Source organism: Phaseolus vulgaris, chromosome 1 (assembly GCF_051622355.1).
Source record: "Phaseolus vulgaris cultivar YP4 chromosome 1, ASM5162235v1, whole genome shotgun sequence".
NCBI classification, from domain to species: Eukaryota; Viridiplantae; Streptophyta; class Magnoliopsida; order Fabales; family Fabaceae; genus Phaseolus; species Phaseolus vulgaris.
This window is the reverse complement of record NC_143498.1, coordinates 46,476,106-46,502,108: the sequence shown is the minus strand read 5'-3', so window position 1 is coordinate 46,502,108 and position 26,003 is coordinate 46,476,106. Positions and strand designations below refer to the sequence as shown.

The following is a 26,003-nucleotide window of genomic DNA, read 5'->3' as shown; positions in this document are numbered from 1 at the left end:
TCTTGAAATCTGCCTTTGGAACTTCTGTTGCTGTAATGTGAACAAATTTACCCTTTAGTGTTAAATGGCTTGTTGTCAAATTTTCTAGAAGTAGAGTGGGTAGTAGCATGTCTAAGAGTAACACCCTATGTTGGATATGTATTAAGCTACTCGAGCCTACTTTCAAACGTTAGCAAATGCTTTTTCAATTCAATTTCGGGCACAGACTCTTTATCAGTCGGAAGAGTGACAATTTGGGTGTATTTTGTGTCAAGGCCACTCAAAATTTGAATTGTTAGTGCAAACTGAGAAATCGAGTTTCTTGTCAGAGTGAGATTGTCAGCAATAGACTTCGTAGTTGTCAGATATTGCTCCATATTCATGTCTCATTTCCTTGTTTTCTGTAATTTAGCTTTGTAATAAATAATCCTTGATCAAGTATGCTCCCTTGGAAGTTCTTTTGCTGCATCCCACAGTTATTTCGATGTTTAATTTCGCATCAACTGAGTATATTGTATATGTACTCATAGTGTTGTATAGCCACCCTAAAATAAATTGATCATTTGAGACCCATTCGTCAAACTCTGAGTTTGGTGTTTTTACTGTTTTGCCTGGTGTGGTTCTTGGCAAGAATTCTGGAGGACAAAGGTTGTTGCCAAGAACATGACCATCTAATTTGTGGCCTGTAATGATGGCATGATCATTTGCCATAAGAGATTAGTGCAATCAAGTTTGATTAAGTTGTACCAGGTGGGTACACTGGTGGTTTGTAAATGAAACAAGCAATAGGGCATACTTGAGCTTGGAGTGCTTGGAGGAGTAACCATGATTGGCCTAAAGAGGGAGATTTGCCAAGGATTTTGTGTTCCTGATACCAAATTAGAAAAGATAAAAGGATCTTTGAAGAATAGTGTATAATTCTCTAATGCAACACTCAACACTATACTGATATTCAATTTAATTAAGTAGTAGGTGATCCAAATTACAAATTCAAAAATTAAGAAATTACATGACTATAGGATAAGAACCACTAATAAAGAAAAAATTGACTTATTCTAACTAAAATTTCAAGACTAATTTATAACTAATAATCGATAACTGTTTAACTATTATATATTTTTTTTAAAGAAACACTCAATAAAATATATCATTATTGTATAAGATTTCAGTAACGTTTTTCTAATAATATTATTTTACTAAATTCATAAAGAGTCTCACAACCTATCTCACATTCTTAATGTTTATCTCCCTCCTTTCCTCTCCAAAACACAAACTTAACTTGCAATGGCATCAAATGGGTTGATGGTGGTCCAAGTTCTAAAAATGGCTATTAATTGGGTGGTGGTAGGAGATGATAACGATAATGTTTCCATTTCTAATGTTTTCTTTCTCGACTCTTTTTTATTTTTACTTTTGGATTTTTTTCAATTTTTATCAAAAAAAAGTTGCATCTTTGGGCCCATTTTATTTCCGTGCACGAAGGGAAATGCAAAAAATAAACGATATAGAGAGTGAGTGAGAGAAAGGAAAGAGAGAGTTGCAAATATGGTAAACAATGTGATCGAAAATAACAATAAAAATAAGGTTAACAATAGAAAAAGAATAAGATGGGAAGAAAACAATAAAATGAAAGAAAAATACACATATAATAAATTCTACCAGCCACTGACTTAAACTATTCATATACAACTGCGACCATCTTTAACGAGATAATTTTAGTTCATTATGAGTAATTATTGCTTATATTTTATGTTATTATTTTTATTTTTAATCGGGGTTAGAAATAAGAGAATGATTTGGACTATTTTTTTGTCGGTCAGGTATTTCGTTTTTTTTTGGTGAAGTGTCTCACTCGTTCTTATACTTTTCCTCCTTGCTCGCTCCAAACTCGAATAGTACTTGCAAAAGATATTTCGATGCTCAAGTCAGATTTCAACACTCGATATCAGTATTTATGATTAGATGATTGCCTATCTCATCCATTGGGATTTGTATTAATTTATATGATTATTGTGGCCCATTGTGATTAATGGGTTAATAAAAGGAGATTAACAAATGTTGGATCATTAATGAACCTCATGATTGAGTCAAGATATCAGACAATTTTATTATTATTATTAGTTTCATTGCTTTTTAAAAAGTGAGACAAAATTATAAACCTTTAAAATAATAAAATAAAATTAAGAATTATTCTAATAGTAAAAAGGCTACTTAACCTATAAAACAGTGTTCAAATGCATGTTTTGCAATTTTAGTTTGTACATATATGTTTTGGAACTTTCATTTGTACATATAGTTTTTATTTTGTCTGGTTTGTTCAGTTTGTTTTTACAATTTTATTTTTTAAGTACTCTAGGTTATTTTATTTAAAATATTTTAAATATGCTGACTTAATTTTTTATGTGATTAATAGTCAAAATTAAGCAGCTACATAAAAATAATTTTATTTTTTATATTTCATTCTATTTGTGATATTTTTGTTTAGTTAATTTTATATCTATTAATTCTAATTATTTTTTTTTATTTTTTTAATTATTTTCATTTTTTATTAACTGCAAGATTTATTTGTATTTTGTAATGATAATTCTGATTTTAGAAAAAATATATTTTTTTTTTTCAAAAGTTTTATTAATAGTTATTGAATTAAAATAGTTAACCAATTATTTATTTTTAGTTTATTGATTAAATAATATAATGAACTTTAAAGTATAATTGAAACATACACATATCACTATGTGACTATGTTATATTTTTATTTTCTTTTAGTTTTTTACTTTACTTCTACAATAATTTAAATTTTACATAAATTATTATTGTTTCATCCATTTTTTATTTATTATTGTTGCATTTAATTTTTATTTATTATAGATGTACTTGCAGGATAATGTTAGAGTGCATAATTTATTTAATTTAAAAATATTGTAATAAATATAATATTATAATCTTTTATTATTATTATTTTTTATATAAAATACCCGTGCTATACACGGGTTCAGGGCTATGTTTAATTGAAGAGATAAAATGCTTCTCATCTGACGGTGACTTATCTTTTCTGCTACATAGACCAATAAAAATGAATATCCTTGATTTTATGGCATCAAACTAAACGTTAATGTAACAGAATATCTTAGTTGCAGGTGCGACTGTTAAAACGCCGTCACTGTCAATGCGGGTCCCTGTCCTTCTCAATTGTCAAGACTTTGTCCTTCCACCATCATTCAACTTATGGTTTTGTTTTGTTATTTATTTACATTCAACATTTGAAAAAAAATAAAAAAAAAAAAATATATATATATATATATATATATATATATATATTTACAAGTGTAGATGAGAAGAAGCATAATTGTTTATAGATAAATTAAGCCTAATTGTATAATTCCTAAAATGAGTTGGGTTAGATTAAAAAAATAATTAAAATTAAAATTAGTCAATGTTGATATCATCCATTCAATAGGTGACTCAAACGGATTCAATAGGTGACTCAAACGGATTAAAAAAATAATTAAAATTAAAATAATTTACACTTCCAATCACCTTTAATATTATATTTGATATTTTATCCTTTAATAAATAAAAAAATTTAACCATGTTTTTTTGAAATTTTGAATTAATAATTTCTTTTCTAATAAATGAAGATATATTTTTTAATCAACAAATATGTAAACAATTATTATCTCCAAGTATAATTTCTTAACCTTGTCAACAAAACATGTGTTCCCTTGGAAAAAGTAAAATAAAAGTTATATTAATTTTTGGAAAATCAAGAATAGCATTTTCTTACAGTAATCTAATTTCAGTTTTCTTTTTTATTTACACTTTTTTGTGCTCCTTTCCTTTGCACAGAAGAATATCAAGCAGTCCAAAGGTTTTCACCATCTTCTCTTCTCTTTTCTCTTCTGCTCTTCGCGCACACACAGGCATAAGCATTAACTTCTCTCAGACTTTATTTTCCTTTTCGAGATCTATGCTCCTTCCTTCACTTGTTTTTCTTCCTTCTGCAGACGAGCTTTCCCTTGCGCTGGTGAGTTTTTCTCTTCGCTGCTTTCACTTCACAGTAAGCGTCGTATCACTTGCGTTTGCGGAACTGGCTACGCCGGATTTGTTTGGCTTTCGATCATGTCTTCAATCACTCACTTGCAGTGTTTGCGACGTTATTAACAAACTATTCGCAGCCACACACGTCTCTGCGGAGCGCTTATGTTTTAACCATTTGAGGTGGCGTGTGATGGTTTTCAAAACTCCGTTCTGTAAAGAGTAGATTATGAATTCGAATTGATTAGATCTGCGGTCATTTTCGGATTTTTTTTTCCGACTGTTTCTTTCTGTTTTCTGTTTGACTTTTGTGCGCTTTGGAAACGGAAAACATGTCCTGGTTTGATTTTAAAAGCAAATTATTCGATTCCTTGATCCATCTATTAAATTTTCATATATGAATAAGAAGTGTGGGTGATGCTCTTTGGAGCTGAATAGCAGATTTAATTTCTTTACCGTTTCAGAATTGCCACCTGTGATGGTTGAAACCGACATGGATACTGAAACTGTAAGTAATATCTTTTGCTTTCGTTGTTTATTTTATTTTATTAGATTGGAAAAATAAACAGGGGCATCTATGTTAATATTTAATTAATTTATATGTGATTATACTTTCATGATGTCATTATAATATTGGTTTTTAGTAACGTGCATTTTGGTAATCTCAGAAAGGTTAAATTGCAAGCATATATATTTTTTTTTATCATTTAGTGTCTATAGTTTTTAGTTGAGATTTAGAAATTATGATATGCCAAGCCGCCGGAGGTTGCGCTCGGCGGGACAATAAATTGAGAAATAATGTTCCTATTTAGTGACTGATATTTGGAAAAGCTTTTGTGTTGTTAATTGTTACTATTTTAGGTTGCAAGTGAGGTTCCGTCAAAGGAGACTCCAAACAATGTTCCCATCTCTCATCCTTCTTCGCATCCTCCTCTTAATGAAAGGATTATTTCATCCATGACCAGGAGATCTGTTGCTGCACACCCGTGGCATGACCTTGAGATAGGTAAGCAACTAAACATTAAAAACTTGGTGAAAAAATGGTGACTTGTTATGTTGATTACAACCAAACTAAATTGAGACCCCAATCAACCTCAATCATTATATTTAAGAATAAGAAAACAATACAAGTGGGGACTAGTGGATCAAAACTCAGGAAAAAATTATGAGAATATAAAATAAGACAAATTAAGTCTATCTCTAAAAAATCAACACTAACAAAGGAGGAATACCATCTCACCAGTAAAAATCTTTATTTCTAATGTCAAAGTTAGCAAGTTGATCACACAATTATTTCCTTCTCTATATATGTGAGAGACATAAAATCTCATGTTCTCGAGCAACTCCATACAATTTTATCACCTGTTTGGAAGTCTCCATGGAATAAGGTTCTGATTAGAAAAAACGTTTACTACAGAGTAGAATCACTCTCAATCCCAAGGTTACCAATTTTTTCTATGAAAATCTAAATAGCATCTCAATAGCATACATGACTCCTAGTAATTCAGAGAGAATTATGATGACCAAGAAAATTTGAAAAGCAGCCCATAACCATAGCCCTATAGTCTTGAAAATTTCTCCCCGCACTGGTATAGAAGGAGAATTAATAGCTGCTCGATCTGAATTACAGTTTGCCAATAACAAGGTGGAGGTAACCAATTTACTTGAGGGATCTTTGGAGCTTTTTTAGGATGACAATCAACAACAAATGCTTTTAAAATGACAAACTCCTCAATAATAGAATGCATACGACCGGAGCAACGATTGGCAGCAATATTAACATATGTATAGGTCAACTTTTTAATTCTAACATAGGATCTCCTTAAGTTCTCAAGCTGCAAAAGATTCCCGCTATACCATATTTTATTCAGGATATGGATGAATACAACTATCAAAACCACTTTAACATGCTCACTCCGTTGTTTATGTAAAATACCCAAAATAGAATCAAGAGATGAGTGGTTAATTGCCACTCCAGTCAAACTAGATAGTCAATTCCAAAACCTGGTTGCAAAAGCACAGAGAAAAAACAAATTCTCCTTAGTCTCATCATGTTGCAAGCAATGGCTGGACATAGAAACTAAAGTAGCACCCTTGCTATGCATAACCTCACCAGTAGGAACCTTGTTATGACCAGTCTCCATATTAAAGCAAATTTGAAGGAGGAATAATGAAATGCGAAATATCCTTCTGCCAGCTATAAACGGAACCAATTTGGCTTTCAAAAGAATATGCATCCTTGGAAGTAAAAATTCCGTTAGCAGTGTGTACCCACTTGAGAGAATCTGAACATCTATCTTTGGTATTATAATTTTAGATATCTACCCGACAATTTATTTATTTTTCTCTTAATTGGTTTCCAAGCTAACTCTGTTTTCTTTCACAATGCAGGGCCTGGTGCTCCGACAATCTTCAATTGTGTAAGCATGACTGAATAGTGAAGTAAACATTCCATTGTAGAATCTAGGGCCCATGTAGTTCACATATACCTAGATGATTAAATTTCTTCAGAAAATGTTTTAAAGGTTAGAACCAAGGAACTTGTTGGATAACCAAGGTTTTCTGATGAGCTTAATATGGTCAAGTAACAAAAAGAGAATGCCCTCTGCTCTCTTTTCATTTATTCTTTCTGGCTTCTTTTTTCCTCACATGCTATCGAAATAGTAGTTACAGACTTTGTAGTTTAAGTTATAAATAATGAAACAAAATTTGCCATGAAGAATTTTTTTTCTCAGATTATATTTGAGGAATTTTGTAATGTAAATTGACTGAATATTGCAGGTGGTTGAGATTGGGAAAGGAAGCAAGGTGAAATACGAACTGGATAAAAAATCGGGGCTTATCAAGGTTGTAGTAGTTGCTCAGTTATTTTGACTTCTGCAGTTACTAAGTCAAGTTGCTAAACACTAATATATGCACAGATCGACCGCGTGCTTTACTCATCAGTTGTGTATCCTCACAACTATGGTTTTATCCCACGTACTCTTTGTGAGGACAGTGATCCCCTGGATGTCTTGATCATCATGCAGGTATTTTTTTATCCATTCATATTATCAATATTTCCTTGAAATCAGCGGCATCGTATATGTTGTATTTCTTTTTGGCAACAATCGAACCTCATTGAGATATAGTTCCCTACGATTATTTGCATCTCATTTTCTAATAAAGTAATCTCTATTAATTTTCAAATCCATTTTAAGCTCGACCTTAACTTTATTTTGCTATGTTATGCACTGGTGGTCCAAATTTTGTGCTAGTCAAGTTGTTATCGTATAATGAATTTCTCAATTTCAACTGATGAATAGTCTTCTAGTCAAACAATGCTTGGTGATCATCCTACATTTAGGGATCTTATTTATCATCTTAGTATTAAATTTCTCTAATTTATGTGATGTATGCTTTGTGTGATGCTGAACTTCACACGTACTTGGACAGGAGCCGGTTCTTCCCGGTTGCTTTCTTCGGGCGAAAGCAATTGGTCTCATGCCCATGATTGATCAGGTATAGTATATTAAACATTAAATTTCCCATTCGCCAATAACTCCTCTTTTGATTATTGAATATTGAGTGTCCACTAATTGTGCTGATTTAAAGGGGGAGAAAGATGATAAAATAATCGCTGTATGTGCTGATGATCCTGAGTATCGTCATTACAATGATATCAAGGAGCTTCCTCCACATCGTTTAGCTGAAATCCGTCGCTTCTTTGAAGACTGTATCCTTCCAAAATTTCGAATTCTAACGCCTGATTCTCAATTTTTCTATTTGTTATCGTCTATACACATAATGAAATCATGAAACGCATTGGTCATTTTAGTGCAATGTGTAATGAATGTTATACATTTTCCTTTATAAAGGATTTATAGACAAGAAGAATGAAAACAAGGAAGTTGCGGTAAACGACTTTTTGCCTGCCACAGCTGCTTTTGAAGCTGTCAAGAGATCCATGTAAGCAACATTCGTCTTTACTACTTTAAACTTACCAGTCTGGAAACTCAGGTGGTCCAAAAGTTTTGGATTGAGTTATTCAGTTTCACACCATGTTCTATTTTCTTTGAATGGCTGTTTAAATTTAGTAGAAACTGTCTTTCAAATACCCCAACATTTTAGTTATTATAGTTATTTTATCGGCATATACAATCAGATGACAGTATTAGTTTCTTATAACACTTCTCTTTATTGAGAAGGAGCTTGTATGCGGACTACATAGTGGAGAGCTTGAGGCGGTAGCCATTGATGAACGATGCACGTCAAGGATTTTGAAATGGCGGAGCAATTGATGGTATTTGCTTGGAAAAAGGCTGCATTATGAATATTATGTTGGAATAAAAAGAAAACATTTTACTTTAGACACATATTCCTATGCGTTTTCGAAATGTGCTTAATTTCAAATACTTATCCCTGCAATTCAGTCACATGTATGTGCCTCTCAGCATATGCATAATCTAGTCGTGTTCAATTCCGAATATTTTCGTGTATAAAGTTACATTCCCTTTTCTAGTACTAGAACGGATTCAAGGTGTGTTAATCTTTTTTGGTTTTGTTAGTATGTTAAGAAAACAAAAGTGAAAAAAATTATATGCTTAGTAACAGTATGCATCTTTGATAACTTATGGTTTGTAGATTGGCTTGGATCAGTTCAAAACCTTAGGTTAAACGAGATGTTCCCATTGTCAAATAATTTGCTTTATCATTTTATTGTTAATTTGGAGTGAATTTGCTAACTGCGTATCTTCCTTTTGAAAGCTTTTGCCTATACACTGAGTGTTAGCCTACTCACGTGAAGATAAAATGGGTTAGGTTAACTTCACTTATTTCTTCAATTTACAATTTAAGCGTAACCTGTTTGCTTATGATAATTTTTGTGTGTGAATATAAACAAGTCATAATCTGTTTATAGAAATAACAAACAGAGGTAGAAATTAAGGAGTAAATATTGTATATGCACTCACCTAGCACGTCATTTAATACTCAACCAATCACAATTTAATAACTAGTTAAAATAAAATTGTATTAAAGTAATGAAAAAAATGCATTCAAATCTATAAACAGGATAAAAAGTTATAATTTTGCTTGAAAATGGTCATGGTGACTTCATAGGTATATGTTCTAATAGATTTTAAACGCATAGAAATTAATTATGTTTTTAAAAAAATAAATGTTTGATGTAACTTGATGAGAGAGAAAATGTATTAAGGAGAATAATCAAATATACCTTTCACTTCTTTTTTCTACCGATAACTCCTCCTTTATATCTTTTCTAATAATTTGTATAATAAGTTAAACCATTTAACACATACCAATATTTATATAAAAGTGAAATCTACTTTAATAACAAATGTTTAATATTATAGCATATTAAGAGCAATTTCATTTTTAATTTTTAAAAAACTGTTAATTTTAGCACAATGATTGAAACTTCTTGTTTGTGATCAAACAAGTGAAATAATTCCATTTTTTAATTAAGTAAAGATAAGTTTATGAGGAGGACCTCCATTATTAACGGATGTTTTCAAAATGCTTAGCATGTTTTCTTAATTGTTGTAGGTATTTATATTCTTATTTTATTATTAATTATATTTTAAAATAAAAAATATTTATGCTTAAAGGAAAATTTTCCATTTAGTGTATATATTTTACATTTTTATTTTATCATAAAGGATATTTTTCTATTTAAACAATATACTTATTATACTCTTAATTATATTTTAAAATGAGAAAAATAAATTAATTAAATATTCAAATAATTGCATACACTATAAATTATTTATATCCCTTAATAATTTAATATATTACAAACTATTCGTTATTTTTTATGGAACTACTATTATTAATTCTATTTTATTTTTAAATATATAGACACGACTGCTCTTTTCCACTAGTCCTTTTATAAAATCATTTTTTGCAAAAAAAAAATATAGTGTTATATGCATAAATATGTACGATACAAGCTTAAGTTTCACATAAAACAAATGATATCATTATTAAAATGGTTAAAGATTTAGATTATGAAACCGTCTTTAGTTTAACAAAATCAAGATTGAGGTATTAAACATTTTTCTCAAAAATTAAACTTTTTTTAACCAGAGAATAACGGATTAGGTCTTATATAAATATGAAAGGAAAATATAAGTTGAGGCAACTCAACTTGTTTTGACTACATTTTTTTTTTAATTTGTTTTCACTAACCTTGTCATTGATTTTTAAAAAACAAGTCGCACACGTTCCTCCACCTTTGAAATACGAGTTACAAGATGCTGTAAACAAATAAGAATCATAAAAGCTAAATAAATGGCTAAAAATATAAAACAATTTTCATTACAAAGTGAATGGAAAAATTGAAATATTATTCCTTTTTTTTCACTTAATTTAAACAAACAAAAATATAAGTCTAGCTAAACATCTTCCCTCGTCATAAGTTATAAGAAAAATGAATGGTTTATCAAACAAACAAAATAAATATAATGTCCTAATCACTATTTTACTTCTTTTTTCTCTTGACATAAATTATTTCTTTAGAAATACCATCGCTGGTTAAATAAATATAGAATAAAATAATATGAAATGTATAATATTTCTTAATTATTTTATCTAATAAAATAATAATTATCTGAATAATTTATAAAAATTTAACAAAGAATCACCATCAACTCAATTTATCTCTTAACTTGTTGGGTTAATAGATTAAACGAGTTCAAAATTTGAATCATAACCTATTTTGATGGTTAATTCTATTGGATCTAACCATTTTGGTAATTATAAGTTAATAAAAATATTTTTCGAAGTATGTTAAATTTTCACATTGAAAAGTTTTGGCGATTAATCAATTGAATTCAACTTTTTTTCACAACCATATATTTTAATATAAAGTAATTTTTTTAAGTATATTAAAATTCGAAGCCAAACTTCTAAAAGTATTGAATAAATCTTAGAAAATATAATAAATCATATATCAGGCTTGGATTTTGATTTTTTTTTAAATAATTTGGACTAAATCTATTCCTATCTCACCTACCAACGTAAATCGAAATAAAATTTCTCGTAATTTCTTTAAATTTTACTAGTAAATATTTTATGGAAGTGCGTGATAAACAATTACAATTTATCAGAGTGAATTTCACGTTGAAAGAGACTAAAATGAGAAAATGATTAAAAGAAATTGTCAAAGAATATATTAATTCAAAGATTTAATCAAATAAATATTTGGTTTTTCTATATTAAAAATTCAACAAATATTTTTTTATAGTATAAATAAAGTTAATATATTTTATTTGTATTTGTTAAACATATTTAAACGGGCAACCCAAACCCGTTTTGGCCGGGTTAGTTTCCCACTCAATTAAGAAGTAGTTGGTGGGTGTTAAGCCATGGCACAAATATCGAAGGTGTGGCGTGTGGGTATAAATAATGATAAAATAACCCATAAACCCTTTCACCTCAGAGTCTACCATTCATTTTCTCTTGTTTCATTCTAAAACCCTCACTTTGGTTTCGTTCAGTGAAAACTCCCATCAAACACCATGAGTGCGTTCCCCAACGGTTCCAACTCGAACCTGGACAACCTGCTCCTCCAGACCATGATGGGCAGGCTCCAGCTGCGAGCTCCGATCAACAACCCTTTGGTCACGCAGTCTCTCGAGGACTTCCTATTCAACGACCTCGACGAGGACGACGCGGACGAGGAGAGCTTCGAAGGGAAGTCGGAGCTGGCCAGAGAGGAGGCTAAACTGGAGAAGGAAGTGATCAAAATCATCCTCAGCGGCAACGGCGAATCCCTCTTGAAACCCAATTCCGGACAGGCGGTGTCGGTTCGGGACCATCACATATGCGTCGGGTTTCAAGACGAAGAGGCTTCTGGGTACCGCGTGTGGGAGTGGCACGGCCACATCATGGCTTTCGATGAGGAATTCGGTTATAATCCTGAGTATATATACGGTAATTACTTTCAGTGGTTTAAGCCTAGACCTGGTGGTGCTTCTGCTGCTGTTGCTGATCCTGTTGTCAAGAAAGAGGAGGAAGAGGAGGAGGAGGAGGAGGAGAAACAGGAGAACCAGGGTTTGAGGGAGTTGATTGATACCAAGGATTCCGCCGATGCTCGCATTCTTCACAGGAACATCAATGCTGCTTCTCCTAGGTTTGTATCCACAACCCCTTTTCCTTGTGCTTCTCATTTTACTCTTGGGTAGCTCTGTTTATTCAAATATTATTCGAGTAGCTTGTTTGTCTAATGGGGTGTACCTCAGTGAGGGTTTTTAAAATTGGTTTTTAATGATATTGATTTTTGAAATTGTGTGATTTATGTTTGGATTTTTTATTTTAGAAGGAAGTTACTGTGGATATACCCTTTTTTTTTCAATGCAAAATCTAGCTAAAGTTGTTTCAACTCAATATCAATTTGGAACAAAAACTAGTGAATGCTTTTCAAAAAAATCATGTTAGCGTGTTAGTTAGAATAGCAACGTGATTCTACGGAATTTAACATGAATGGAAATACCCACTTCAAGAGTTTTGGTTTTGTACATGAGGTCTTCTGGGTGGGTACAAAATTGCAAATTGTTTCCGTGAACGTAGGAGATGGATCTCCCAATGCTGGGATTACAGTTTTTGTACTTTTAGTTTCATCAGAGTTGGTTTTGGTCATCCTTATTCCAATTATAGCAACCTCTTCCCAGAGTTTTGAAGATTGATTGATGCTAGCCAGCTGTATCTTTCTTTTGCTGATTTTTGCAGTAAATTTTGTGGCAAGTCACTCTTAAATGATGATTTTGATGTGAATATGACATGACATTCTGCAAATCAATGAGTGACAAGATACTTAATGCACTGAGCAGTTCTTAATGTTAACTTCTTTGATAACTTGTGGTTTGCGCATTAGCTTGGATACAGTTGAAATTCTTGAATGTTTAAGGAGATGTTCTCATTAGTGAATAACTTGCCTTACTGTCATATTGTTACCTTGGTGTGACCTTGCTAACTGTACCAGTGCCTTCTTTTTGGAGGCCTTTGCTAGTATACCTAGGGTGAGTTTAGACAAACTTCTCCAAAAACATTTATCTATGAACTAAAATTAGTTTATACAAGTTTAAAATAATAATTTGGAGAAACTATATGTGAATTTTTACAAATTAACTTATGCCTAAATTAATTTTAGGTTATGTGATGAAGTTCATTCAATTTTTCATTTTTACTTTCCTCTTCTAGAAGTGTTTATGAATAAGTTTGTCCTAACAGACCCTAAGTGTATGCCTGTTTTCCCTCTCTAAACATTGGACGCACATCAAACCTGAAGCTGCTGCATATAGTTTTTATGTTTTTAACATGAAAAAATATAATATGCCCGTTAAGGATGCTAGTCCAAATACACTGCAAGTGTCGGCTTACTGATGAAAAGATAAATCCAAGATTTATTGTTCCTTTCAAGTAGCTTTCAAAAAATAAAATGGTCATTGTCGTTCTAAAAAGAATCTGGAACACCATGGAAGATTAATCCCTTTGTGAATTGAAAATACATTTCTAACCAGTTTTCAATTTTCATTTTCTCTTCCTTCTTGTACAATGATCAATAGCAGTTGCTGTCAGTTTGGTTTGTCCCAGCACTTTCTTAGATAAGTGGTTAGTCTACAATTTTACAGTTTTCCCTGCAGGCAGCTGAGGAACCTTCTTATTTCTTGTTTGATTGCATAGAGTGCACGCTTGCTTCCGAATGAACGTTTTATCATCCACGTTTGATTTCTCTCATGTTTTCCCTTTCTGCGATAGCCTGACAGGTACAAGATAAGAATTGATTCTTCATCAGAAATCAGGTTGCGAGCAGAGAGGTCACAGCCAACCAGCATCTCATTTCCTGTGTTCCGCAAAGATTGATTTCCCTGCTTTTCACAGATAAATCTCAGAAGCCCGCATCTAAGAATCTGTTTGAGCTTTAAATTACATACTGTAAAGGATGTGAGACAAGATGGTTACAATAATACATTATCTTTGCTCAGTTTTTTAATCTTTAGAGCAATTTTTTGCTTTTCCCATTTGCACTAAAGCTAGCTGGTGTGGTGGCAGATGCTTGGTTTACGGGTAGAATTGAGTTATATAAAGCATTTTATAAAGTTGCAATTAGCTTGAAGTCTATTTATTTAAAAGCTTAAATTTTTTATAAAGGGCTACTAGATAATGAATGTAAACTTTACATTTTAAACAAGTTTTGTTATAAATTTTAAATACACTAACTTGTTAAAAAATTGAAATAAACTAACAATTATAATATTAAAAATCATCATTATAATTAAAAGGTTTTTCAAATTGTGTAAAATTGAACCTTTTTAATTAAATAAATTATAAGAAAATGATTTTTGTAATAAGTTGGTCTAGTCTAACTTAAAATTTGGGCATGAGCCCAACAAATATCTTAATTTATTTTCTCCCTGACTCGAATTTTGGATTCAGAAACTGAGTTTAACTGACATTCACGAAAGTCATTTTAATATGTATTTTTTAAATATTTATTATTTTACATTTTATTATAAAAAAAAAGATAAACTTTTTAACTATTTTATTTTAAAGTATATTTTGAATTTCATTGTTTTTAACAAATTTTATTTTAAAGTGTATTTCAGTTCGAATGCATTTATATAAACAGATTTCTGTGATCTTAATAATTGGTCAAATTTTTTTAATGTAATTCTAATATTTTTTAAGTTTTGATTCAATTTTTATTTTAGTTAAAATGAATTTAAAATTTAGGATTTAAGATTAATATTGATTCTTTTTATCATATTTACCTTGTTTTAGATTTTTTTTTCAAAATCATATCCTTTAAATTCTTGATTAGGCGAAGTGTTGGAGGTACTAGGGGAATCTCTAAGAATTATTTCTTTTATCTTATTTAACCACTTTAAATTTTTCTTCTTCATTCTCTATTTATCTACCTTTTCTAAGGTTATTTTTGTTTCCATTCGTAACATATTTATTACATAAATACAATCACAATTTTCTCCTCCATCACAGGAGTCTTCCTGACATTCTTCTTCTTCCGAGATAATTTCTTCTTCCATATTTCTCTTTTCATTTCCTCTGTTTCTGAACATTATAGAAACAAATTTGTTAATTATTCTTTTAATTCATCTTCTATTTTTAGATCATTTTATTTTTCTTAAAATTTACAATTTTTTCAGACATGTTCGGTTTGTTTTGATCTATTATTACTAGACGATATGTTATTTTGAGAATTTATCTTAAGCTAGTCTTTTAAGGTATATTTTTCTATTAGGTAGAATTTTGTTTATATTTTATTTTCTAATAAATGATGGATGATTTCTTTTCTTGTATATGTATTGACTACCAAATTTTATTGTATCAGTATTGATTACAAAATTTTCCTAATTCTCTAATATCAAATTCTCCCAATTCTCTCTGATTTTTCTGTTTGACTCTTTTTAATCTTATTTTCCATTTTTAAGTTATTGTTCAAAGTAAGACATTTCAAATTATGCAATAATATTGATGTTCGTTCATGGAAGATCTTTGGATCTTCAATAAAATTATATATTATAGTCAGTAGCAAGGTTTTCCATCTTTAAAGGAAGTTGTTGCTTTTTTTTTCATTTTAACATGTGTAATTGTGTACATTTTTTTTTCAAAACTTAGGTAATTATTCTACCAACTCTTTAGGATGCTAGGAAAGCTTGCAATAATCAATTTAATGGTTATTCCTCTAAATGTTTTACTCTATAGGCATCACATAATTATTTCATGTGTTTTTTCTTAATATTTGATGGTTATTCATTCCATTAATATTTCATTATGTTCTAATTCACATTCTTCAAATTGAATATCAAACTAGTGTTAGTCTCTTAAAAAAAACTGACTACTTAAAAATTGAGTATGTCTTTATCATGGTATTCTATTTAGTTGTTATTCATTTTCAAATTTTAAGGGTATCTAATTTTTTATTTATTTATTCCAATATTGTGTTAGTATCTCTTTATATTTTTAAGTTTTCACAATTATTGTTCTGAAAATTTAAAGGGGTTTATTAGAAATTTTTCTATTAAATTACTATTATTATTCTTTAAACTTTCCTTAGGGTTTTATAAGTCAAAGTTAGTGACAAATACTTGGTGTAGCAATTGGTTTGTATAATTAAATTGACTATGAATATTTTGAATATTTTTTATTTTAATTTCTTGTTCTTCAGTAATCATTTTAAAAGGTGATGTGACTACTTCTTTGTTTTTTATATTATAAAATTTTACTTCTTATAAGAGAGGTATGATACTAATTACTTCTGACTCGGTTTTATCATATTTATTTGAAATTTATTTATACAATTTTCTTCAAACCACCTAAAAAAAATTTGTTTTTGTAGTATTTCTAAAAATTTATAATATTCTTTTTTATATTGGACTTGTTTTTCTTTCTATAAATTAATAATGAATGAGGTTTTTTTTCTTTTTATTTTGATTTTCATTTAACTCACTTCGTAAAAAGTATTTGTCTATTTCAAATATTTTTATTTTTATCACATTTAATTGACTAAAGTTCGGTGAATTTTGGAATTTTGTTGAGTCATAATTTCTATTACAATACAAAACTAAATCATTTCTATATAACAATTACATAAAATAAAAATTCAATAATTTAATAAATGTGGTTTAAGGTCTACTAAATAACATAATTATTATTGTTTTTTTTATACAACTTAAAACCTTTAGAATTTGTAGGTTAAATAATAAAACTATGACGTAAAAATGATCACATACATATAAATGTAATCTTAAAAAAAAATTAATAAATATAATTTATGAATCACTATAAATTAAACTTTTTATATTATGAATATAACAACCTTTAAAAAAAATCACATTAAAAAACTGTGACCTAAAATAAAATAATAGAAAGACATTTAATTGTGGATATTTACCTTATTCCTCTGACAACATAATATTAATAATAAATAATAATATAATATTAATAAAAATAATAATTATGATAATAGGACCCTTTTCTGGTTTCTTAGTAATAAGATTGTAAATAATCTAAGTACATTATAGTGTGTTTATCAATCCCTTATCTAAATAAAGATATTTTCTTGATTACATATTTTTCTTTAGATATGTGATCTTAGTTTTATATAGGGTTGATATTATTAGTTTGAGTAATTTCCATTATTTAGCTGAAAATATATCTGGGGAATCCTTATTCCATGTTAAATTATGTGATTATTACACTCTTTATCTATATCTAGTACTTCTATATCCTTTACCTTCTAAACCATGGGGGTAAGAGAACACTTAAAAAAAAATATTAAGTCAAGTTAGCATTAAACACTTATATGTTAAATTATTTTTTGTAAGAAAGAAAATAAAAAAGGCACAATTGTACACAGAATGCATCTCTTCTAGCTAACTCGAAGGTCATTTAGATACGTTCTTCCACACCAGAGTTAATAACTTAAGATGCAGTCCATAAAATAAGAAAAGGACTAAAATAAATTCCAAATGAAATAGTTAAAAAAGAGTCACACCTAATACAAATAAATATCTAACTTTAAGATAATATAATATAAGTTATATAACCCATAAGTCGATGAGGCTAAGATGTAGATTAGATGAGACGTTGTTTTCACTATTTCTTTTAATAAATAGTTGGGCCCGTGTATGTTATTGGGCCTGGGCCAGTGATGACAGCTGTGAGAGACGAGGTCAAAAATATCTAAGATCCTCACGATGAATGAAACGTGTACGTTGGAGATTCGGTCTGGTTAATGAAGAGAAAACACCAAGAAGCTTGACCTTCTAGATTCCCGTCATATAAATTCATTTTTTCACCTCTATTCTAACAACCTAATCCAGAATCCTTGTTTTTCATCCGACAAAGTTTTCTTCTAGTCTCTCTTCTTTTTTCGGTGTTTTCATCCAAAGCGAAAACACATAGATACATAGATTCTTTCCATGGGTTAAAGATAAATCTAAATCTGATCTAAGCGTTTTTGTGTTAGGTTATTCGATTTGAGTTCCGACACTCTCCGATTTGATTGCTTCGTTCTTCAACCAAACGCCGTTGTGTTTAGGTTCCGTTTTGTTGGGCGTGTAAGTCTTTGGGGGGTTTCGAAGAGCATAGAATAATGCCTTCGGTACCCGGTCTTCTCCACCTGCTTCCTTCCTTAACCATTTTCCATGGTGGTTCCTCCTTTCATCGTCTGAAAAACTTAGAAAAAAGCGATCGGCGTGGTAATCTTAGTTAACGCTAAGACTCTCTCGTTTTCCCCCCTTCTCTTTGGTTTCTTTCTTTATCGTCATTCTTGTTATTGGTTCTGCTCCAAACTTGGTGTGATTCTTCCGTCAACGGATCGAGATCCAGGGTCTGGTTTTGCTGTTCTTTCTGTGATTGTTGTTCTCAGTTCTGTTTTGATAGCGTCGTAGTTGCAGCTCCAAACACCGTTTTTAAAGGTATTTTTTATTTTATTTTCAGCTTTCAAGTGTTGGGAACAGTTGCCTTGGGATATAGTACTTTAGGTGTGATGTGCTTATAATAAACTCGTGTTTGTAATGTGGATTGGTTGTTACCGTGTTTGAATTCAACGAGCTTTGCTTATTTTATCCATGTAAAGCATGTTTCTGGTTTATGACTATGCGTCTCTCGGTTGTTTTGTGTTCAAAATCATGTTAGTGGGTTTGGATCTGACTCCTGGAGAGCGGTCATTTAAATTAGAACAATGCGATTATAGAAGTAGTTCGATTAGGTTTAATTGATTATACTTAAAAGTTGTAATTAGTAATGTTTTAACTATTTTGTTCTTATTATGTAGTTTAGTGCTTTAATTATTCTTCTGAGGATGCTGTTTCTTTTAGTTGCTTCAGTTCCTGATACAATTGATGGACATGAGCTCTGATGACAACTTCGTAAGTAATCTTGGAAGGACTTTTAGTGAGTCACTACATATTCAAGATGCTCAGAAATCTGTACACGTTCCCCAGGGGAACGATATCTGTAGTGAGAGTGAGGAAAATTTGTGTGGAGCAATTAACAAGCAAGAGACAAGCGTAAACATGATGTGTTTGAAAAAATCTGCAACCTTCCCAACTCCTAATACAATACTGCCTTCAAGCTCGTCTGATGAGGAGGCCAATACAGCAGTCACAGATTCACTCTCTGGTGATTTTGCTCATCAAACTTACTCACGCTCAATATCTCTTCCTGTAAGTTCGTAGATTTATATTAATAGTATTGTACAGTGTTACTAATGCTTGAATGTGTTTTTGTAAGAAATATATTCCTTGTTTGAGAAAGTACTGGAAGATTTAGAACGCATTGTTTGGCTTGTGTTGCTTTAAATAAATTAATTGTTTTTCATTGACAGTTGATTTCATACTACTCCCTCTAGGGTATTAGTTTGTTGTGTTTTCTGTGTTCTGCTTTTTATTCAAGCGTTTCTAGCTAATGTCAAGTGCGACCTGGTTCCTGTGAACTTAGATCTATCACATAGGAAGCAAAGTTATCCTGGTAGGCTGTTTTCAGGATCAACTGTGACTCAGGTCACAAACGAAACAGCAATCTTACTCGTGAAGGATTGCCCAGACTGTTTCTAGTTATGTAACACATTTGAAAATTTATTATGTATTAAATGTTGTTTATGCGAACCTCCCTCCTCTTTCCCATTTTAGTTTTGAACATTCAACAAGGAAAATGTTATCTGCCTTTTCTAACTAAAGAGCCATCGATTTTTTCATTGCAACTGAAGGATTGATGCTTTATTGCAGTTATTTATTTAACACAACTCTATTGTGTTTTCATGCCCATGTCAATTCCCATTTTAAGTTAGAAATCAGTTAATTACTTTGTTTTGGGAGTATCTCGATTTAGTTATATTTCGCATTCTGTCGTGTGGTGTTTTGTTAGGTTTGCTTTTCTTTTAACAATGGGGTGAAAGTATCTTGTAAGGTTACTATAACACTAGTTTTTCTGTATTTTATACGACAGGCTCCTCTGAAGCTCGTATCTGCCATGAAAGGTAGCCGTGAGAAACATGGGGTTTCACAGGGGAAACTAAATGTGAAATGGGCGCCCGATGTGTATGATCCGGTACCTACATTATTATCACACACTGTCAGAAGCAACAAGAAGCAGCAGAAATCCAGAAAGAAGAAGCCTGAAAAGAAGAATGGAAAGAAGGGTCAAAAAGGAAATTCGTCTCGAGGGGGCAGCAGCAAAGATAAGCAGTTTCGCAAGCTAAGTGGAACTTCTGGTTTGTGCTACAAGTCGATGGATTCTTGTGATAAAGTGTTTGTAGCTGCTACTGAATTAGATGCTCTTGATGTTCGTAGCCAGGATTCAAACTGTGGAACTAGCTTCTTCAAAAAATCTGTTACTGAAATGCACTACTCAGTTGCAGAAGCGCTATGAGTGAAACACCATGAAATGTTTTGTATTCTACTCTTTCCTTCTATGTACATAAATAAGCACTATTTTACTTTTGGCTTGTATGGTGAACAAAAAAAGTATTGCATGGTGAAAGTTGTTTGATGCTCTTAGAGCACGGGCAGTGAAGTTTACATTTTTATTTGCATTGATGTGACAAATTCTGGTAGATGATGTTATTTCTGTTTTCCTGACAGTAATTTTAACGAGGGATTTTGTAAGTTTTTTCTTTCTTTTGGTGATAACCTATGTGATTATGTTTTGTTTCATTTGTGGGTATATACATATTTGATAGTTAATTTGAAGACTAGCATTTACTGTCTTATATGTTAGTGTAAATTTATTAGTCCATTTAGAGGAAGGATTGCAACCATTCTTGATAGTTTGAGTTTGTTCTTAAAAATTTATTAAATATGAACTTCTTACTTATTTAGCTCATTTATAGTTTAATTAATTTTTGATTGATAAAAAACTTCAAATTATTTATCAATATAGTATCCAAAAATGATTTTAAGGTTCATCTGTAAAACAAGTATGTATAAAGTTTTTATTAGAAAAATAGTTCATATATTAAAAGAAGCTAGTATTTTAATGCAACTTAATGTTAGTTAATAAAAATATAAACTTTGAAATAAGCCTATATGACATTAAAATAAAACAAACTATAATATATTTCATATTATAATATTATATATATATATATAATAACAAATTAAATCCGAATAATTCACTAATAACTTCACTAATTTAACCCAATTTAGAAGTTTCTTTTTTATTTTCGGTAAGTTTTGCAATATAGATTTTTGGATTGAATTAGTCCTTTAAAAACTAAGTATCTAAAACCTTTGTATACTTAATTCCTTTTACCCTATTTTTTTTAACTAATCACATTACCTATTGTTTTTTACCTGCTCTAAATTATCATCATCTAAACACAATTACCTATTGTTTGTACAAGAATCCTTTCAACATTTATGTTCCATAACCAAAAAAATCAAGAAAAAACAATTGAAAAACATGTATAGTAGAATATATATTTATGAAAGGGATCAAACTCCTCTAAAATGCATATAGAGAGCAACAACGCTTAAAATTGTGATAAAGATAAAGTAAAAGCATGTTAAAAAGGGTATGCTGAATTTGCAACATTAGTTTGAAGACACTCCTAAAAATTAGGAAGAAGCAAAAGTTGAACTGAGATAAATGGAATGAGGATCTACAAAAATAGAGACATAAAAGATAACTGAAACAAACAAAACTTTTTAAACCTAAGAAGAAAAATTACCCTAATTTTAGATTAAAAAACCTGATCATGAGTTTAGACTTTATTTTTGAAAAATATTTTTTTATTTGATTTTAATTCTTTTGTTTTTAAACTTTATCTTACTTTTTTTTTTCTTTACAATGATGGAATTAGTGTTTTGTTCTTAAAAACTTTTTTTTATACATTGATTTTTTTGCTAACTACAAAATGTGATATTTTTGTTTAATATGAATTGGTGGAATATATCATACTTTCTTGGAATATTGCATTTTACAGTTTTTGTTATATATATATATATGATAGATAGATAGATGTATGTATGTTATAACTAAAATTAGAATGATGTAAATAAGAAAAATACATAAAAAAAAAACTACATTACATAGAACCCTTTTGCATAAGTTTGGTTTATATTGAATCAAGCGCTTGAAGCTATTTTAATATATTAAACTATGGGTAAAATCATACTGAAAATACTATGTCCCAAAACACTCTCCATAGATTTATAAATTCACCTTGTAGAAGTAATTTAAGAGGTGTGGCGTTGTGAACGAAATTTGTACACATGATTTGTAAATCCAACTGAATTCATCATTCTCCACTCGGAGCAGACTCGCGAGTTCATCGAGTTCACTCCGAGTTTGTCAAGTTTACTTAAAAACCGAGTTGACTTGGTAAGGATATGTGAAGACGTAAACTTGGACGAGTCCACGTTGACTTGCGAGTTTGACAACCATGGTTGCATGTGCTTTTATTGAGTTTCATTGTAAATGAACATTGGTGGTTAGTGTATTTGATACGGTGGTTGTTTGTTCGTAGTGGTTGGTTGGTAGTTGGAGATATTGCAAGTTAAAATTTTATATTTGAATTGTATATTGGAAAATATAAAAAAAAAACATAATGAATTGTTATTAAAAAAATTGAAAATTTTAATATTTATTAAAAAAAATTACATTTTTTAATAATTTTTTTATAGATTTAATAATGGTTGTTGAATATAAAAATGTAGAATAAAATGTGAAATAAAGTAGACAAATTATCTTATATAAATAAGTCAAACATAATAAAGTTGGTGACATTTAAAAAATAAGTGGTTGGATGAGATTATATTCATCCATTAACAACCCATTTGCGACATTTAAGTATAATAATATTAGTTTGTGTAAAAAATGCGACTTGACTTAGTATATACTTGTAATAACTTAGTTGAATGTTTGTACTGAATACATATATATTAAATTGTGCTTTTTTTCAGAATATTTCTAAAAAATATTAAAGATATTTTAGTTGAAAAATGTGGAGGGTAATTTTGGTATTTCAAATATTGTAGGTGCAAGAAAAAAACTGTAAGGGTGCAGAAAAAAAAACACCTACTGCTAATAGTAAATAGTTGAGATAGACCCAATGCAATCCATTAAAGACCCATATGTTTTACAAGTTAGAATAGCACTCAATAAACACTAATAGTCTGTGATCAAGTTTTAAAGTATAATTCTTTCCATCAATAAAAAGTCTAAAAAACAACATGGGATTTAGGGATCCTGTTGGGGAGTGCATGAAAACAAGGGTTTAAGGATTCTCCAAAACCTCTTCACTCCAAGTTCAAAGTTCTTTGTTTCTTTTTGTATTTCAGATGGCTTTGATGTCTGGACTTCAGCGTCTACTTCGCCACACCCCACTTCTTCATTCGCACCATGCTTCCATTCGTTTCGCCTCAACTCTCACTTCCCCCAAACTTTTCGTCAGCGGTGAGCTGCTATCTCTTATTTATTCCTTTTCGTCTTCCAAATATCCCTCTTCTATTTGCCTCTTCAATTAATGAAGTTAATTGTTTAGTTGTGGATGTTAATTGGTGTTTTCTTACTCCATTGTTACTGTATATAGTTGTAATGTGTTATGTTATTCAATAAACTGTTGTGTCAATAATAATTTGTTTTCAATCTAATGATGCAAATTTTAAAATGTTTTTACTTGACATTAAAATCCAACTTTCGATTTTCACTTGCCCTAGTTTTATGTTTTGTCAAATTGCAAACCCTTTGTGAAGGATTTCTAGGAAGGACTTTGTTTGTTTAACCATAAGGGTATGCCGGAGTAAAAGAGTCGAACACCCTTTCTTAGAAAAAAGTCTAGCCCCTCTAAAATCAGGGGGGATGCACTTTAGAGATTGTAGCAAGCTTGACTATTTTTATACATTTAATTGATCTTTATCTGCACTTTAGAGATAAATAAATATTCTGCTGAGCATAATGCATTTCAATGTTTTTTTCTCTTGTTTCTCTGGTTTGGGAACATAGATGTTGAATGGAGTTGCTTGTACAAGTACCCTTTTCAAACTTAAGAATCACCTCTAAGGTGTGTATATGGATATAAATATCCCGAGGCATGGATGTGGATACAAATACCCCAGTCTGGAACACAGAACATATTTTAAACTTAGCCAGAATTTAGTCACATTTGGAGTGGTTGTTCACTGTCGTAAGTGGGTCATTGGTGTATCCACAAACCTGGAAGCTTTCTTTTCATAAAGGAGGGCAACAGGTTAAGATTATGTGTACAGCCTATTGTTTTAAGAGAAACTTCTGGTGCTATAGTTGCTGTCAAAATATTCATTTCATGGTGTCTCTAGGTTTCTCCTGGGTGGAAATGCTTGCTCTATAAATCTCGCCTGTGTTGTTTGCTTTTATTTGCCTTATTGTCTGACTAAAGGCATTGTATATCCTTCTGTGTTCATTCTTCCCTTCCAATGATGTTCCTCTTTTTATTCAAAAAAGCAGTGGTCTAGTGATGAATGTGGATTAGAACATTGTAAAACTGAAAATAATTAGTCATAATTGTTTTCTTGTGCAGTAAACGAAAAGAGAATCTATGGAACTCGATAGTTCATATCCAACCTGCAGATCTAATTTGGTTTAATTATATCTTATACTTTGTTGCATCCTAAATTTCTGTTCGAAGCAATGCTTGTTTAAGCAAAACAAACAAATTATGGCCGTTATTTTGGATAATTTCTTTAGAAAACTTTGTTGGATTCCTACAGTAAAAAATTTAATTGTAAAGGTTACACTCTTATCTCTGTCTCATGAACACTTCCGTGAAATTTGAATGGACCAGCTTTCTGCTCTATTTTTTGAATGAACTTTAAATAAGTTATATTATACCTTTTTGTCCCATTTGGTGTATGAAATCTGTAGGTGTATTGTATAATGTATGAAATTTTATATGACAATAACCGGTGCAAGCATGTATATTATGTTTTGAATTCTTTTCCTGGTTAAAAAATTTCAATATATTCATCTAGTGTGCTGTAATTAAATGATTCTGTATTTAAAATTTGTAAATGTGAATGTTGTGCATACGGACAGGTCTCTCTAGATTGACAACAGATGAAAAACTTAAGGAAGCATTTACTTCGTTTGGACAGCTGGTGGAAGGTAATCATGAGTTTTTTTTCTCTTATTATGAAGCATGTTTTGCTTGATCTTGAGTTCATTTTGAATTTTTGATTATACAGCTAAGGTGATAACTGATAGAGCCTCTGGAAGATCGAAGGGATTTGCCTTTGTAACTTATACAAGCATAGAAGAAGCTGAAAAGGCTAGAGAAGGAATGAATGCTAAATTTTTGGATGGATGGGTTATATTTGTTGATCCTGCTAAACCAAGAGAGCCCAGACCTCCTCAGCAATCACAGTCTCGCCCCTCTGAATCAGGTTTCACTGTTAACAAAACAGTTGGGTGGTGTGGTTGAGCACTAAACCAACTTCAATTATGATCACCATATTTGGATGATTTTTTAAAGACTGATTCAAATCAGCCAATTATACTACAATTTGTTGAGAAATATTTGCATCAATCAGTCGACATTGACTATTAAACTTTGGGATCAAGCATTACTATTTATGTAACTTTGATGTCTATTGAAAAGTAATCTGGTGCTGACCTCGGTATTTTATCTGTCAGGAAATTTCACTGTTTTCTTTGAAGTTTGTTACATTTTAAGCTAATACTTCTCTTCTATCTAAAACCTTTGGACATTTACATTGGAATAGTTCAAGAGTTCTTTGCAGTAGTATTTTCTAATGTAAATGAGAATAAATCCTCTAATCTATTTTTTACCACTAAAAGTTGAAACTGATTTTATGATGCTCTGTATACATTTTGTTTAATGTATAGCAAATGAGTTAAATGATTTGAGTTAGATTAGGCTTTTATCTCATTTTGCAGTTAACTAAAGGACCAACTTTGGCCACTTTAGGAAATTTTTTACTATCATTATTTTCTTACTAACTTTTATTATCATTTTTAAAAAATAT

General features: G+C 30.5%; 4 protein-coding genes across 11 annotated transcripts; all 4 read left to right on the top strand.

The window, feature by feature from the left end:
- Positions 1 to 3,751: 3,751 nt before the first annotated feature.
- On the top strand, positions 3,752 to 8,542 carry LOC137814380 (soluble inorganic pyrophosphatase 4). 5 transcript variants are annotated; one of them, XM_090304021.1, is made up of 12 exons: positions 3,820 to 3,899; positions 3,984 to 4,003; positions 4,123 to 4,197; positions 4,479 to 4,522; positions 4,876 to 5,020; positions 6,406 to 6,434; positions 6,796 to 6,861; positions 6,936 to 7,043; positions 7,450 to 7,515; positions 7,609 to 7,729; positions 7,881 to 7,962; positions 8,202 to 8,542. In XM_090304021.1, exons 4-12 carry the CDS (start codon positions 4,493 to 4,495, stop codon positions 8,242 to 8,244), a joined length of 690 nt encoding a protein of 229 aa, XP_090160147.1. In that variant the 5' UTR covers positions 3,820 to 3,899; positions 3,984 to 4,003; positions 4,123 to 4,197; positions 4,479 to 4,492; the 3' UTR covers positions 8,245 to 8,542. The 5 variants fall into 5 exon arrangements, with proteins under 5 accessions (XP_068473188.1, XP_068473185.1, XP_090160147.1 ...); XM_068617087.1 differs by lacking the exon at positions 4,123 to 4,197 and having other exon boundaries at positions 3,752 to 3,899; XM_068617084.2 differs by lacking the exon at positions 4,123 to 4,197 and having other exon boundaries at positions 3,755 to 3,847.
- Positions 8,543 to 11,425: 2,883 nt separating this feature from the next.
- LOC137814379 (uncharacterized) lies at positions 11,426 to 14,008 on the top strand. Its single transcript, XM_068617080.1, has 2 exons — positions 11,426 to 12,148; positions 13,774 to 14,008. The coding sequence occupies exons 1-2, from the start codon at positions 11,535 to 11,537 to the stop codon at positions 13,790 to 13,792; spliced, it is 633 nt and encodes a 210-aa protein (XP_068473181.1). The 5' UTR covers positions 11,426 to 11,534; the 3' UTR covers positions 13,793 to 14,008.
- A 3,730-nt stretch (positions 14,009 to 17,738) lies between these two features.
- LOC137814378 (uncharacterized) lies at positions 17,739 to 20,645 on the top strand. Of its 4 annotated transcripts, none has more exons than XM_068617079.1 (3): positions 17,739 to 18,455; positions 18,867 to 19,205; positions 19,987 to 20,645. In XM_068617079.1, exons 2-3 carry the CDS (start codon positions 18,882 to 18,884, stop codon positions 20,407 to 20,409), a joined length of 747 nt encoding a protein of 248 aa, XP_068473180.1. In that variant the 5' UTR covers positions 17,739 to 18,455; positions 18,867 to 18,881; the 3' UTR covers positions 20,410 to 20,645. The 4 variants fall into 4 exon arrangements, with proteins under 4 accessions (XP_068473180.1, XP_068473179.1, XP_090160125.1 ...); XM_068617078.1 differs by having other exon boundaries at positions 17,744 to 18,455; positions 18,858 to 19,205; XM_090303999.1 differs by having other exon boundaries at positions 17,983 to 18,200; positions 18,946 to 19,205.
- Positions 20,646 to 23,158: 2,513 nt separating this feature from the next.
- On the top strand, positions 23,159 to 25,654 carry LOC137814376 (RNA-binding (RRM/RBD/RNP motifs) family protein). Its single transcript, XM_068617077.1, has 3 exons — positions 23,159 to 23,436; positions 25,054 to 25,122; positions 25,203 to 25,654. The coding sequence occupies exons 1-3, from the start codon at positions 23,322 to 23,324 to the stop codon at positions 25,436 to 25,438; spliced, it is 420 nt and encodes a 139-aa protein (XP_068473178.1). The 5' UTR covers positions 23,159 to 23,321; the 3' UTR covers positions 25,439 to 25,654.
- Positions 25,655 to 26,003: the final 349 nt, after the last annotated feature.

Excerpts from the sequence above, each read along its gene's own strand:
- LOC137814380 (XM_068617087.1), top strand. The coding sequence starts at position 4,493 with ATGGTTGAAACCGACATGGATACTGAAACT. Across the intron at positions 6,435-6,795 it reads CTCCGACAATCTTCAATTGT|GTGGTTGAGATTGGGAAAGG; the intron begins GTAAGCATGACT and ends TGAATATTGCAG. Across the intron at positions 7,963-8,201 it reads GAAGCTGTCAAGAGATCCAT|GAGCTTGTATGCGGACTACA; the intron begins GTAAGCAACATT and ends TTTATTGAGAAG.
- LOC137814378 (XM_090303999.1), top strand. The coding sequence starts at position 18,131 with ATGCCTTCGGTACCCGGTCTTCTCCACCTGCTTCCTTCCTTAACCATT. Across the intron at positions 18,201-18,945 it reads CCATGGTGGTTCCTCCTTTC|ATATTCAAGATGCTCAGAAA; the intron begins ATCGTCTGAAAA and ends GTGAGTCACTAC. Across the intron at positions 19,206-19,986 it reads CACGCTCAATATCTCTTCCT|GCTCCTCTGAAGCTCGTATC; the intron begins GTAAGTTCGTAG and ends TTTATACGACAG.
- LOC137814379 (XM_068617080.1), top strand. The coding sequence starts at position 11,535 with ATGAGTGCGTTCCCCAACGGTTCCAACTCGAACCTGGACAACCTGCTC.
- LOC137814376 (XM_068617077.1), top strand. The coding sequence starts at position 23,322 with ATGGCTTTGATGTCTGGACTTCAGCGTCTACTTCGCCACACCCCACTT. Across the intron at positions 23,437-25,053 it reads CCCCAAACTTTTCGTCAGCG|GTCTCTCTAGATTGACAACA; the intron begins GTGAGCTGCTAT and ends GCATACGGACAG. Across the intron at positions 25,123-25,202 it reads GTTTGGACAGCTGGTGGAAG|CTAAGGTGATAACTGATAGA; the intron begins GTAATCATGAGT and ends TTGATTATACAG.